Source organism: Ambystoma mexicanum, chromosome 6p, assembly GCF_040938575.1.
Source record: "Ambystoma mexicanum isolate Mex_15411 chromosome 6p, UKY_AmexF1_1, whole genome shotgun sequence".
NCBI classification, from domain to species: Eukaryota; Metazoa; Chordata; class Amphibia; order Caudata; family Ambystomatidae; genus Ambystoma; species Ambystoma mexicanum.
Window position 1 is genome coordinate 1,462,398,491 of NC_090935.1, and position 16,433 is coordinate 1,462,414,923.

General features: G+C 42.0%; 1 protein-coding gene across 3 annotated transcripts in view; it reads left to right on the forward strand.

Moving 5' to 3' along the window:
• The window catches only part of ERI1 (exoribonuclease 1), a 190,772-nt gene that overhangs the window by 56,617 nt on the left and 117,722 nt on the right, over positions 1 to 16,433 (forward strand). For 2 of the 3 annotated variants that reach the window (XM_069626267.1, XM_069626266.1), the window contains exon 4: positions 13,193 to 13,276. The exons of the other annotated variant lie outside the window; for it this stretch is intronic. In XM_069626267.1, the coding sequence (XP_069482368.1) occupies positions 13,193 to 13,276 (84 nt within the window). The remainder of the gene's footprint in view (positions 1 to 13,192; positions 13,277 to 16,433) is intronic. 3 annotated transcript variants of the gene reach the window in all.

The window sequence follows — 16,433 nt, forward strand, 5'->3', positions numbered from 1 at the left end:
TCTTTGTCTGCATTTGGGTCATCTACTGGAAACAGTGGGTTTCATTTTTGTTTTCACTTTTTGCCATCTCGTAGGCCGGGGAGCGACACCCAGCTGCACCTGAAATTCACAAACTGTTTGGATTCCTTACTTCGTATTGAATATTGAACAGAATACTTGTTGTGCATCTCACACCCTGTTTTGGAGTATTTGTTCTATGTGCTACCCATTTTTCATTAATTTAGCAATGGCCACTGACTGTACCACTGGGGTGTTGTGAACAGAAGCGTACAAGATAATACTGTATGTAAAATGTTAAACCTGTTTTTAGTATTGGCTGATGAGAAGGCACGCTATTTGAGAAAGCTGAACATATTTTACAGGATGCTACCAGTTTCCTAGTTCAGGAAGCCGTTTACGGCGCACATGGCTAAGGATGTAGTGAAAACTGTGTAGCGGTTCTTGCCTGCTGCTCTATTCTGGTGCAAGCATCCCTTGGGGAAATGAAATGCTTATGGGTTTCTGGATACCCAGTTTCAGTAGAATAGGAATTTTTGTCTTAAAACACAAAAGTCTGTACATAAAAAAATAAAATAAATAAATCAAACAAATGTAAATTCTACCCATCAGGGCACAAGTCGAAGGTACAGATGGGTGGACGGAGTCCACCCTCTTTTTTTCAGATGGTGGACTCTTTCTTCTATCCTACCCCCCAGCAAAAATGAGAAACATTGAATGTCCTCTTTGAATTTACGAATGAAAGCCCATCTCGTGGATCGAGGCTGCAAGGCCAAAAACTTCACCACTGCACTATATAACCTGATGAAAAATACTAAAGGTGAAATGTCCCATTTCGGTACTCCAGTTCCAAAGAAAACATTTGTATTATTTCTTGGAGTTTAAAACATGCACACCTTTCAACATTTTCAAAAACGCTATTGGAAGAAAATATCCTCTCTTGGTTTTGTGTGTTGATTTTATGAAGGACAAAAGCCATGCAATTTGGGTGGTCATGCAAACTCAATTTAATGAAATGTGCATATTTAACCTTGATATGCTAATTTCTGGCATCGTCACATTCCATTGCATTTGTTGATGATTCCCCCACTTTAATTTTAGGACTTGAACCATGCTGCCGATGAGTCTTTGCATTCTATGCGCTACCCTCCACCATGCCCCATTGATCGAGTGGGTATTTGGAGAATTCCGGACTAACTTATTCTTTCCAATGCAAGTAAAACTTCTGCTTAAAGTAGAGTATATGGCATACCAAAATCCAATTTGAATGCAACGTCTGTTGGTCGAAAGGCTGAGTTGAAAACAAAATGGATCTGCATTGTTTATAACCGGTTCCAAAGCAAATGCTTTTGTTTCTTTGGAAAATCAAAGTTTAAATGCAAACAGACTCCATTTGGAAGTAATGCATGATTCCAAGCATGTAAAGGTTGTATTCAATGGTATGGGTCTCCCAAACTTTGATGCTCAGAACTCCGGCACCCAAACACTGGAGAATGGCTATCGGCCTGCAATGTTAACCTATGCTTCAGGAACCCTATCGTTAATGTTTTAAGTAGAGTGAAGGATGAATTATTACCTTGTCCAAAGGAGTCTGTTAACTCTTGTCATGGACCTTTTTGAATGTTGTGTCTTTAAAATATTTTTGTGATTCCAAAAATGTCATCAATTAAAAATGGCCTTCTTACGAACAGACTAGATTTAAATCCATCAAGAACCCTAAACTGAAATCATCCATAGATGTAGTGAATACATTGACTTGAAAATGACAGGGCTGGAGCTGCATGACGAATACCATTGTCTAAAAATATTGGATGCAAGTAAGTTCGTCTCAGGTGTATTGTATCCACACATCGCCATAAAATGTGACGCTGTTTCTATGCAAAATCTGCAAAGATGGCACCTCACAGTGGCTCCCGCCCTCCATAATAAAGTGGAAGCAGCCAGCGGTAATATGCCAAGTCTGAAGCTCAAAAACAATGATCTCTCTAAGGGCAGAGAGATAATATCCAGATATGCTTTAAAACCACTTCCCAGCATGGAATTCAAATCTTCTCGGCCCAGTTTTGAATTGGCCATATCGGCTATTAAATTCTCAAAGGCTCTCACATTCATGCATACTTTAAACTGCTTGATATCCTGGGGGTGCAAGTCCCGTGGCTTTTCTCATTGTTCCAATCTGTTCAGGTTCGACAAAGTTGCTTTCACATGGCAAGCCACTTTAGACTCTTTCCCCCCATTTTTGATACAATATACGAGTTAGCCCATTACAATATCTTTCTAAACCTGTGGAATTCCACACTCTGAACCAATACAAAGCAGGTTTAAGAGAACCTGTGCACTACAGGTAAACAATTAAGTTCCAAGTGAAACAGAGATGAGGGGGCACTAACTGGGAGCATCAATATATATTTTTTAGAAACTTGTTTCCACACAAGCTTATTCTATTGATACTTGTATAGCCGCTGAGCTCAGCGCCAAATAGTGCTGCTGGAAAAGCCCGTTTGTGATGTAGATCCAAAGCCGGCAAAATCGCCCCACTACAGTGTTTGTAATAGAAGGACAAAATACCACCACTCTATTTTTCCAAAGTAATCCTTAATTTCAAAGACTGCGCTCCCCAACCCCCATTATCTTGGAAACGCATACCGAAGTAATCAAAGTGGCCAACTTGCTCCATACCAGTATCATTGGCTTTTAAGGCTATGGATCTATTTTTAGAAAATGATGGCTTGAATACCATCACTTTGTCAATGTTCAGGTTTAAGCAGAGAGACTTACACTGCTTTTGAAAAATAGCCTTTGTTTTAGGTCTGTGTGTGGTGGCCAATAGCACGGCATCGTCCGCATAGAAGAGGGCAGGGACTTTATCGGAATCCAGCCTTGGAGGGTCCTGGCACCCTTCCACCAATGCATCAATAATTTCTTGTACATAGATGTTAAAAAGGAGTAGTGGCAGGACATAAACCTGCCTAACCCCCACAGAGGCATCAAACTCCTTTGTCATCCCACCACCTAATCCAAAGCGGACTGTAGCTTTGTCAGAATATCGAGAAGAGATGGTGGATACCAAATCGATAGGGGCATTGCGTGGTAACATAATCTGCCACAGAAGATCTCTTGAGACTGAATCAAAAGCCGTCCTGAGGTCTAGGAAGGCTGCATAAAGGTACATTTTGTTGTGTATTTCTGAATGAGCATGAATAATAAACAGTGTTCCATGGTGCCTCTATTCAGCCGAAACCCGGCCTGGAGATGGCTAATCACATTGGCACAGTCGGCCCAGCCCTGTACATGATTAAGTAGAAGTTTGCCAGATAGCTTACTGGCAGCCTCCAAAAGCGAGATGGCCGGTAGTTGGCTTGTTGATCCTTGCCTCCTTTTTTATAGATGGTTATTATTGCCTTTCTCTATGATTTCGGTGTTGAACCACGGGCCAAAATGACCAAATAATCACCTCCTCTTTAAATGAGTCGGCTGGAACTCGATCCGTACTGGCATCTTTATGATATGATAGGTTAGGTTATTTATAACGCGCTTAATACCCTGAGGTTTCTAAGCGTGGACCCAGGGATCGAACCCGTGTTGCTCAGTGTCATTTTGCTTCCAAGGCAAGAACGTTGCCGCTGAGCTATCCTCCCGAGACTTTATGATTTTTTAATGATTTGAGGGCACACACTACTTTGCTGATGGAAAAGACAAGACTTGTAAGAGAAGAAAGATTGGCAGCAGCCAAACTAGGGCCCACCTGGGGCCCATCATCGTATAAAGTAGAAAAATGGTACCACCAAGTATTTTCACCTATACTACAGCGTATGTCCCTATGCCCATTTAACTCTTTTTCTGAGACCAATTTCCAGAAGAGGCAAGCACCCCCCCCCTCCCTTTGAGTGCATGATCTAATAATGACCATTTGTGTTTGGCAACATATCTCTTTTTAAGGGAAATTAACTCTTTATAATTAGATCTTAAAATATGTAGGGTAAGCTTGTCAACCACTGTTGGGTGGGCTTCGGTTGCCCTTATTGCCATGCGACAATCATTGGCATACCAAGTTTTCTATATTTTATGTTCTTCATTTTCCTGGAATCAACTAACATATAATCAGGTTTTCATTTAACTTCATATATTCCTCCATAACAGTACTGTCACTGGAGTGCTTCTCACCAATGACAAGGTTATCTTAAATTGATGCATAGCTATCAGATTTGTCAACCTGATTTAACACATTGGTCCATCTGATTGACTTTCGAGAGTGGCCAGTGAGTTCCAAGGGTTGGGTGGAAGAGTGATTTACTGTGGCTTTCCACCCTAGATTTTCCTGCAAACTAAAAATCTTTGGCCACAAGGGTAAATGTTGGATACAAGACTAGGGGGGTGGAGGAGGTGCAGGGGGGGTGGGCATATTGTTAAAGGTTCTGGAGCAGACAAATGTTTACAAACCCAAAGTTGGTCTATTATAAATATAGAGATGCATCACATCACCTTTGGCCATCCAGACGAGGAATAATTGCAAGTCAGGAGAGCCTGTATCCCTAAATTCAATCTTCCACCCCAGTGTGACATCCACCCACACTAATAGGCCACCACTTGGTCTACTGCGTTGTCCTTGTATGGCAGCAGAATGGAAAGTCTGGTAGCCCTGTAGAAAGACAGTATGAAGGGCCCAAGTCTCTTGTAATGTTATGACCTGAAGATTGTGTATATAGGCATACCAGGTTGGGTCTGCCAGAAGTCCATTCTCGCCTGCTATGTTCCAAAATAGCATTTTAAAACCACCCTTGGCCTCTACATGATAAGCCGGGGTCCCACCCAGTTCATCTACCAACTCCAGATCTGGCAAAGGATCATTCAGTCTCCTAATTGGCTTACATCCAGAGAGTGATGCAAAGCAATTAGAAATTAGAGCTGCGGAGTCCTCTTTTTTAGGGGGCTGTGTGGCAGAGGACTACTATAGACACATGGGTGAAGAAAATGCCACAAAAACAGCTACCCGCCTACACACGTACTAGGTGTGACTGGTTGCAAACTGTGCTACCTTTCATGTCGGTTGAATAATTACGACAGAAGTAATGGAGCTATACATCTTTTAATTTATAGAAAACGCTCAATAAGATTTATATTGAAAAAGAGACAAAAATGCATTTTGTTTGTACATAACTTCACATACAAAACATATAATGGAAATCAATATTTTCAACCAAAAACAATTTTTTTAAACTTAACACAATCATCGTGTACTGGTGATGTTGTGAGGTTAGTAAAAGTGTGAAGTGAACATCTTGTTGTTGAATGAAACATCAGAAGACACCAGAGAGTGTGTTTCTGGGTCCTAGCGGAAATTAATTGGACAAAAGAACAGGCTTTGTAGCTGGTTTTTAAAGATGCTATCAGGCGTGTGCTAGACCCGTCTTCAGGACTTTCTATGCAAATGTTCAGAATTGGATGTCAAAAATGGTTCATTGGTTGATTCCCTTCACAAATGGCAATCTAAAAACCAAAACGAAAACAGTCGTATTGGCAACAGGATAAAAGTACAACCGGAGTGTGGCATCTCTATTGGTGTGCACATGCAACTGGTTCCACTAACCTTTTAATAACTTGGTTGACGTGTGTGCCTTGAATTAGATATGAATGTGGACGAAATTCAATGGTCCAAACTGTGATTCTTCACAATAATTAGAACTGAAAGAAACCAATAAACTTAGAAGATATTTGTTTCCAATTTTTTGGACTTAAATCAACATTCTGTATTTAATGAATTATCTATACATTCTCTATTTATCATATGGAAAACCTCAACAGACGGGGGATATTTTGGTAACATTTTTTTCCTCGATTGAACAAACTAGAGGCAAAGAAAACATCTTGGATTTGAACGAAATAACGATTGTCTCAAGTACTGTCTAAAACTGCATCTAGCTATCGTCTAGGATACATTTTATCCGTGTTACTTTAGTGAATGCATACCTTTCAAACCGAACGAAATGTGATTGTATTCAGCTTCAGTGGACCGCAGGCACGGTTTTACGTGTCCTGTCCCATCGTGTCGAAGTATGGTGGTCGCCTGATCTGTTAATGTAAATACAGAGGTGTGACAGCCCGTAGTTATAAAAAAGGGCCGTCTATCAAAGTTTACACTGTAAATACCTTTGTGCGGGATTATTGAGAAGCGCTCTCACTCTTGAACGCTGTTAGTGCTTAGCTGGAGTCTCATCCGGTGACTGCCGAGTGTCTGAGCGCTCGCGTGTCGAGGTACTAGACCCGCGTTGTGCATGCATGAAGACTGGTTAAGAGCGTCTGCCATCTTGGAATAAAAAATGGCGGGCGCAACCAACGGAACAAAGGCTGGCATGCAGAGAAACTGATACATAATGTCTGCCATATTGTGACAAGCAAAGTTTGTTCAAGGCACGAAACAAAGGGCGACTTAATTGCCATCTGTAGTTTGTTATAATTTACCAATATGTGAACATATTTACTGAATAAATGGTGAAAGGCTGCCTGGCATCTATGCATCTTTTGTTCAAATGAACGATTAAATTAACTGTTGCAAACATATCGCAACATTTCCATATGACAAGTGAAGTTGTTAAAAAAGCCAAAGTATTCAGACATATGCCAAATGTGTATTTTTCCTTGCTTAACATGTAATAGTAAATTCACATGTGTTAAGCCTGAGGCATATACAAAGATGATAGTGACTTACTTGTGTAAAAAAAGACTCCATTCCATTCCAGTGTTAAGTCCAGATTGAACAGTGTCCAGATTATAAATCCATTTCTGCTCAAGCTGTCCTAACCTGCGATCACGATCCCCTCCTCAGGGATGTACTGGCACTGTTTGGATGATGTACCATTCAATATCTTCAATGGTGTGTTTTGCTTTTGCGAAGTGAGCAACTAAAGGTTTGTCAGGTACTAGGTTCTTAACACATGACCGATGTTCGCAGATTCTCTGCTTTACCGGTCTTTGTCTTCCCAATGTATATTAACGTGCATGGGCATATGATGGCATAAATTGCCCATGGTGTATTGCAATTGGTGAGGGCTTTTAGGTGCCAAATGAGGCCTTTTAAGTTGACAGTTTTCACATTCTTTGTCAAGCGACACACTGAACAGTTACCACATTTAAAATGACCGCTCACTGGTGGCAAATGCCAAAGTGGTGTTTGTTGTGAAGCAGGAGTTGTTTTTGACAATTGGTAGGTGTGTGCCAATTTGTCACGTAAGTTTGGCATGCGCTTAAATGCAAAGCGTGGTTTTTTCACAAAAAAATCTTCAGTTTGGATAAGGGGCCAGTTTTTCAAGATGCAACGACGAAGGTCATTGCTAATCGGAGAAAACGTAGAGACACATGTGATTTTGTCCTCTTGTACTTTGTGTCGTTTTTCCAAACATTGGTCTCTATTTGTATTGCGTGCCCTTTTTAATGATCGCCGGATAATGTGAGATGGATATCCTCGTTCTTTTAGTTTTTGCGACAAATGATTGCTGTGGAAGTCAAAGTCTTCCTTTATTGAACAATTGCGCCTGATGCGCAGGAATTGTAGTGATTGCGGATGGAAACTTTTAAATGACAGCAGTGTATTTTTGTCTGTTGGCTTCTTATATAGGGTCGTGATTATTGTGCCTTGAGGTGTTTTGTGAATCTTAGCCTAAAAAGGCTATTTTTTGATGGTCTAGATTCAAAATGAACTTTATGCATGGATTTTGTGAATTTAACCACGCAAGAAATTCTGTCAGTTATTTCACTTCCATGCCATAGAAGGAACACATCATCTATATAACGATGCCAAGCTTTGATGTTTAATTTGAAAGGATTGTTTTCATGGTACACAGATGTTAGTTCTAAGTTGTCCATGAATAAATTCGCTAAATCGGGAGCGAAGATGGCACCCATGCTCGTTCCGTGTAATTGTTGGTCAAATCTATCTTCCACCATGAATAAGCTATTGACGAATGCTATTCTGATGCATTCACAAATGAACTCTGAAGGGACCGTAAGATCTTCTCTGGTTTCAAGATATGAGTGAATAACTTGAATACATTGCAATTGGGGAATGCTGGTGTATAGCGATTCTACATCCAATGTGACCAAAATATCATTTGAATCAGTGGCGAGTTTATTAATGATCTTGATCATACTAGTAGTGTCCTGAACGTACAACCTCGTTTTTAATACAAAAGGTCTAAGGAAAGAGTCTGTATAAATTGACAGAGGTTCGAGTAGTGAACCAATAGCAGCTACTATGGGGCGCCCTGGTGGATTGCTGGCGTCTTTGGTTATCTTTGGCAAACAATATAGAGCTTGAATAGTGGGCTGATTTGTTGCAAGAAAAGCTTTTTCTTCCTCATCTATCCAGCCTTCATGTAATGCATGAGACAAAAGGCTGCTGATTTCATCCCATATGGCATTGGTGGGATTTCCCGGGAGCTGTCTGTAAAACCTGGGCAATTTATGCCATCATCTGCCCATGCAAGTTAATATACATTGGGAAGACAAAGAGACCGGTAAAGCAGAGAATCTGCGAACATCGGTCATGTGTTAAGAACCTAGTACCTGACAAACTTTTAGTTGCTCACTTCGCAAAAGCAAAACACACCATTGAAGATATTGAATGGTACATCATCCAAACAGTGCCAGTCCTTCCCCGAGGAGGGGATCGTGATCGCAGGTTAAGACCGCTTGAGCAGAAATGGATTTATAATCTGGACACTGTTCGATCTGGACTTAACACTGGAATGGAATGGAGTCTTTTTTTTTACACAAGTAAGTCACTATCATCTTTGTGTATGCCTCAGGCTTAACACATGTGAATTTACTACTACATGTTAAGCAAGGAAAAAGACACATTTGGCATATGTCTGAATACTTTGGCTTTTTTAACAACTTCACTTGTCATATGGAAATGTTGCGATATGTTTGCAACAGTTAATTTAATCGTTCATTTGAACAAAAGATGCATAGATGCCAGGCAGCCTTTCACCGTTTATTCAGTAAATATGTTCACATATTGGTAAATTATAACAAACTACAGATGGCAATTAAGTCGCCCTTTGTTTCGTGCCTTGAACAAACTTTGCTTGTCTCAATATGGCAGACATTATGTATCAGTTTCTCTGCATGCCAGCCTTTGTTCGGTTGGTTGCGCCCGCCATTTTTTATTCCAAGATGGCGGACGCTCTTAACCAGTCTTCATGCACAACGCGGGTCTAGTACCTCGATACGCGAGCGCGCAGACACTCGGCAGTCACTGGACGAGACTCCAGCTAAGCACTAACAGCGTTCAAGAGTGAGAGAGCTTCTCAATAATCCCACACAAAGGTATTTACAGTGTAAACTTTGATAGACAGCCCTTTTTTATAACTACGGGCTGTCACACCTCTGTATTTGCATTAACAGATCAGGTGACCACCATACTTCGACACGATGGGACAGAACACGTAAAACCGTGCCTGCGGTCCACTGAAGCTGAATACTAGCACATTTCGTTCGGTTTGAAAGGTATGCATTCACTTAAAAAGTAACACAGATAAAATGTATCCTAGACGATAGCTAGATGCAGTTTTAGACAGTACTTGAGACAATCGTTTGTTCAAATCCAAGATGTTTTCTTTGCCTCTAGTTTGTTCAATCGAGGAAACATATTTTACCAAAATATGCCCCCTCTGTTGAGGTTTTCCATATGATAAATAGAGAATGTATAGATAAATCAACATTCTGTATTTAATGAATTAAGGCAAAATATTGTAAACAAATATCTTCTAAGTTTATTTGTTTCTTTCAGTTTGAATTATTGTGAAGAATCACAGTTTGGACCATTGAATTTCATCCACATTCATATCTAATTGAAGGCCACACACGTCAACCAAGTTATTAAAAGGTTAGTGGAACCAGTTGCATGTGCACACCAATAGAGATACCACACTCCGGTTGTACTTTTATCCTGTTACCAATACGGCTGTTTTCATTTTGGTTTTTAGATTGCCATTTGTGAAGGGAATCAACCAATGAACCATTTTTGACATCCAATTCTGAACATTTGCATATAAAGCCCTGTAGACGGGTCCAGCACATGCCTGATAGCATCTTTAAAAACCAGCTACAGAGCCTGTTCTTTTGTCTAATTTCCGCTAGGACCCAGAAACTCACTCTGGTGTCTTCCGAGGTTTCATTCAACAAGATGTTCACCTCACACTTTTACTAACCTCACAACATCACCAGTACACGATGATTGTTTTAAGTTTAAAAAAAATGTTTTTGGTTGAAAATATTGATTTCCATTATGTTTTGTATGTGAAGTTATGTACAAACAAAATGCATTTTTGTCTCTTTTAATATAAATCTTATTGAGTGTTTTCTATAAATTAAAAGATGTATATCTCTATTACTTCTGTCGTAATTATTCAACCGACATGAAAGGTAGCACAGTTTGCAACCAGTCACACCTAGTATGTGTGTAGGCGGGTAGCTGTTTTTGTGGCATTTTCTTCACCCTTACATCCAGGGAGACGAGCCTCCATTGGTCGTGTATAGAGACAATTAGTTTGAACATTAACGTCTGACCAAAGAAAGGTAGCTATACAATGATTGAAAAACTTAAATGATTTAATGCTAGTGGAGGTCCCCTCAGGAGGGTAACATCTGAAGTCAGTAGATAAAAGACCATCAACTAGGTATTAAGACAGCAAGAACACACGTATATAATCCTGATCAGAGTTTGGGATAGACCCTCTGATACAATGTCCTTTCTAATAATGGAGAGACAGCCCCTAGTGTGACGAATCCAAAAAATGCATTTGTTTTCTGGGCTGTCAGTATCTTCATAGGCATTCAGAAGAAGCTTTGGCGCGTTAATCACTACAGAAGGACCATCTGAGTTATTCCCTTGCCCACAAGAACTATTTGGGGGTTAGTGATTTGAGAGCTTGGGTTGACAACACAAGGGAATTACATTTGGGCCGGACAAGGGTGGGTGCTGATCAGTTCTAACAAGCATCTTCCCATTTGAAGAGCTCAGAAATGCTGAATGCACCATAGGTCGATTTCTGATAGTAATTTGGTACCTCTTGGCCGTCAATCGTGGAAAGCCCCTGGGTTGCAGAGTCGTTGGTGACAGGTGTAGACTTGGAGACGCCTTGGGCATTACTACTAGGGGGCTTGGAAAGGGGGCTGAATGATTAGTTGACCCCATCTCTTGGCCAGGGGAGCCAAATGTTCCTTAAGTCTTGCATTCGGTAACCATAGTGGGCATTTTAATAACTGTCTGGAGAGTTGATTCAAAAGCAGGGACCAAAGAAGACTCTGTATTAATGGCTGTAATCATGCAGTCACTGCTAGGACAATAGCCCATTTCAGAAGCCCATGTCTACCTTTTCACTTCAGTGGTTAACAAGGGGCAAACCATTATTAGGCAAGCCCCTCCCTTTTTTTTTGGCAGGAGTACCCTACAAGCCTTTTTGCGCTTGCTGTAGATCGGTTTGCCAAGGTTGACCCTCTACAACAACCCTAAGTGATTCAGCGGAGGAAATCCAGTTGGCAAGTGGTTTGACTGATTAGATAGAGGTAAAACAGAAATGACTGGTGGTTCAGTGATCAAGGGGGAGCAATTCTCTGGGTCCTCTACTGGAGCTATTGAGGAATCGATCCTTTAGGGTTGCAACGGGGCAGCGGGGACCTGTCGGACACCTGGTCGCCTAGGACCCTGTGATTTCAATTCGCCAGGACAACATTTCTACTGTCCACCTGATTTGATTTTTGGGCTATCTCTAATTGCGCCAAGTGATTTTCCTTCATAAAATTCACTCTTTGGCCCTCCCTTGGTTTAACAGAAAACCCAGCAGGATCACAAAAAGAGATTGTCGTCACAATCGGGGACCACACACCACACAATTCGATCCAGGAGTAGCCCTGATGCCCCTACCTTTCTCTTGCACTTTTTGGCTGGGCTCACTTTCCCTACCAGCATTCATTCTGTCTATATCGTACAACAAGTTCTTAATTTCAATATTTAGTAAATTAACATCAGAAATTAGCTTAACCATTCTAGACATTTTGTTGCCTGGCCCTGCCCCACCCCGAAGATTAAGCCTTCTGCTTTCCTTTTCACCATAACCTCTGCTATAATTAGATACTATAACAGCGTTAAAAAGTTTGAGACGGATTAAACAGATGACGAAACCAGTACCCGGAGCTTTGGAGGGATGAGGAAATTGCACATGCCTCCTTTCTGAAGGAGGACATAACTGCTTCTGTCCACACTTGTCCTGACTCCCCATGTCTCTGCTTCTGCCTTTCCGGAATCCAGTCTGCCAAGACTTTTCAAGCAGACTGTGCCACCGGAGCAGCTGCTTATTCCTACCACCCTGCTGCTGCACTGCTCCGCTGTGTCTGCTTTTCCTTGCCAGCACCAACATATCTGAGACTGCAACCTCTGCCCGCCGAAGTATGACCGCTATGCTAGGTGGGCATGCCTAATTTTCTCAGTTTGCAATCCAATCTGCAACACAGTGGATTACTATGTTATTGGGGCATAACCCATTACAAACCAATGTGGGTAGTTTCCCATCTTCAGATTGGCAAAGAAGGGAATGTGTCCAATGATTCTAGTTGATTGATGCTCTGGATACAGGGATACTGACTTATGGTTAATCAAGATTTCAAGTGCTTTTTGGAAAACCTACAGAGATGCTAATTGTATCCACTTGACAAAACCCTTCTACATGTGTAGCTTGTTGCCTCTACTTCAGAGCACAACCTTATGGGTACTGCCAGGTGCAACCAACTGTGTTTTTCCACAAGAGCTTTGAACAACGGTTCTGGGACCAGGAAGTAACTTGAAACCATGCTTATAAGCTTTAGGGGTGGACCAGTTTCAATTTAAAATTCTAATATCCAATAGCCCATTCTGGAATGAATGGCGTTTCAATGAACGCTTTTTTGGCTAATCCAAGGTGATCTATTTCTATCTGTATAAGCGACATGCATGTATTCAAGAGAACTCTTGCATGTCATTTAGCAACTCTCTTGCGTTCCTGAGTTGTCTGTTTTTAAGTAAGCGCTTATTTGAAGAATGTGGTCTTAGTGGTGATACTACTGCCGTTTAACCTATATGTAGAAAACTGCTTATTCAAGGGAACACTATCATGACCATTTTTTTTTTTTTTGTTTTTCTTCTAATATTTGCCTTTCGTAGGAGGATACCTTTCAACAGTATGTGAAGCCAGAGCTAAAACCTGAACTATCAGATTTCTGCATTAATCTCACTGGAATTACTCAGGTACTATCAGCATCCCCAATCAAATACTTACTGAAGATACACTGATAATGTTTGTCCAGTTACAAGTACTGAGTTCATTTTAAACCTGTCACTTTTACTTTCTTGTTTAACCTATCTTTTTGATAAGTGTGTTTTTAGCTGCCTTGAAAATCACCTGAGAATTAAGAATTAGTCATGTGAAATTGGGAAATCTGTTCAAGTAACTCGTTTTCGGTTGTTTTCTGAATGGATAGTGATGTAGTCCTTTATTTGGAGCAAGTTTTAAAGTGATTAGTCACCTGCTAAGTGGGAAGACTCCCCAGCCATTGTGATATCCTTTTGTAATTTGTATTTCTGGCCTTTTTTACTATTAACCCCATAAAGTGATAGACCTGGTGTTTCATTTAGCTAACATATCTTAACCACTGGTAATTGCTGCAAGTAGTTTTCCATTCCAGCTTTTCTGAGGTAGTGTGCACCATTACCGAAGCGGATAGATCATTTGCAAATTAGTCATTACCGCACCTCCTAAAGGGATAAGTTCCACCCAAACCTCTCTGCCATATACTCATCAGTTAAGCACATTCAGAACTAGACAAATGTACATTATTGAATCTAGCTTGCCCAAGACCTACCAGAGGTAAGAAAAGCATGGTCGACTGGATGACATTTTTCTCAAAAGTTGTTTCACATGCTAAAATACCTCCACTAGCTTGTCTCTATGCACTTAAATACGACAAATAGTACAACAAATAGTTGAATTGGATATGCATTAATGCAAAGAGTTGTGCTTGATCATTGATGCAAAATAGGTTTGGCCTTGGGAAACCTCTTACCAATTTGCCTTTTGCGGATTCATAACATGATCATTGTTGCAAGAAGATATTTTACTTCCCCACTGCCAAAGTAAAGTTTGTTTTGAAGAATCATAAATACAAATTCCTTTCCACTTTCAGCATAAAGTGGAATGAATTGCGTTATACATCATGCTGTTATAATCCTGGTTTCTTGGCACCATCCGTGAGAAGGCTGCATGATTATTGCCCTCTTGAGTTTCTATGTAGTGTGAGGAACCTGATGGTATTTTCCCACCTACTCCCCTGGGATCTTCCAGTGGCATCGGAAGGGCCCTCGCTTTTGGATGCCGACCTTGCGGTGGACAAGCGAGGGTGTATCACATGAGTGGAGGGTCATGGGGGGGATTGGGAGGAGAATACCCAAGGGCGAGACATGGCATACCTCCCCCTTCCCAATTGTACACCAGCCCACTCTCCCTCAGCCTTAATGGGGTATTTCCAATCACTCCCCATTTCCAATAAGTACTGGCATGAGGAAAAGGCGAGCGAGAGCAATGAGGATTACCCATAGAAATAACATAGGGATACAAAGTGAGGCTTACCATTTAACACCTTTGAATTGTCCCACTAATAGTCAGGCAAGGTCATGCACTTTTCCGAACTGTGCACACCTGACTTAACTCTCACCTGAAGTATAACAAGCATTGGCAATGCCAATAGTTTTGGTGTTTACTGTTGTTCTTTGCACTTTGCATTTATAGGCACCTAGCTGCAAGGAGAGTGCAAAGTTTGAAAGGAGGATGTGATGAGGGGTGCAGATGTGCAATAGAACAAGAGGAATAGAGTAAGGGAGGAAGCTATTGATGGAGGGTGCCATTGATGAAGAGCAAGAGGAAATCTGCAAGAAAGGGGATTAGTGAGAGGGTAATAAAGCAAGTGTGAGAAGGATGAGAGGGGATAGGGTGAGAGAAGGTAGAATGGGGAGGGTGGGTGGTTGGGGTAAAGAGGTGGTAGGGTTGAGTAGAGAGACTGGGAAGGGTGGTAGATGGGGAGGAGGATATGGAGAGGGGGTGGGATGGTGGAGGTAGAAAGTTAGGGTTGAGAGAGTGGGGGTAGGGTAGCTGGGGTTAGAGAATGGGGGTAGGGTAGGTAGAGGAGGTGGGGGCTAGAGAGTGGGATGTAGGGTGTGGGATTAGGGTGGATGGGTATAGGGAGTGGCAGTGGAGTGGATGGGATTGGTAGAGAGAGAAGGGTGGAGCTCCGCAATTAACGGGGGGAAAGGAGAGCTCCATCAGACCGGGTGATGTGGTGGGGAAGGAGAAGAGAGCTTGAGGACTTACATAGGGGACACTCTGGGCTGACTGGAAAGAGAACCTCAGGAAGATGATTTTGAAATGGTGATCCCGGGGCTGACCAAGTGAGAGTTGCACATTTAGAATGTGAGCACCCCAGGGCTGTTTGAAGAGGTGGGCAGAGAGAAATGCAGGGCTCTGTACTAAACGAGCAAGTGTACTGGGACTAGCTACAGCGAGTCAGAGGCCCTAGGCTGGCTGCAAAGGTGGAAAAAGAGCAGTACAGATGTAAGTGCAGAAAAAAAGACAAGCTCGTAACTCACCGCAGGTGGGAGTTTGTGGCCTCAGAGCTGGATGTAGAAAACGAAAAAGTGGTGGGAGAGCAGGAGGGAGTTGTTAAAAAGATTCGGGCCTCATCTTGCAGACCTGGATAGAGGGGAGTAGACCGCTCAACAGGTAGACCCACAGGCCTGTCTACAGTGACTGCTCTGCCTGGCTGCACTGTAGATGAGGTCTTCTGCAAAGGAGAGGGTGCTGATTGTCTGTCTTTGCAGATAGAAAGTGGCAGTGACTACATCCCGTCTGTAATTTACGGGAATGTGCACTCTCATTAAGAGGGGTCCAATGCACACGCGAGTACATACATCCAGACGAGCACCTGGGTCAGAGTGTCACAAGGGGAGAAGAGCGAGCAAGAGAGGAGAGTCTGGACTAATGCACTTGTTTGGGACAAACTCCCAGGTAGGTTCGAGGGCTACTGGGAGTTTGCAGATTCTCGGAAGGCCCAACACTTTTCCCTCAAAAGGAGCGTAGACCCAGCCAGACAGCAAGTTCAAACTGTGGTTTATTCCAGCCAAAACCAATCTGGATCAGTAAAAGGATAGAAGAAATCCAGACATCTCGACGTCTCCTGGCTCGCAGGCCAGCTTTGTCCAGAAGTGGCTTCACCGTGATGCCACAACCTGGGCCCCTCTCCTGAAAACCTATCTGCCTACTGGATTGGTCGTCAGGAGCCTAATAACCTATATGATCCCCTATATGACTTATTCTGCTGGTTCTCGCATGTCAGATGGCTGGCCTGGTCCATCC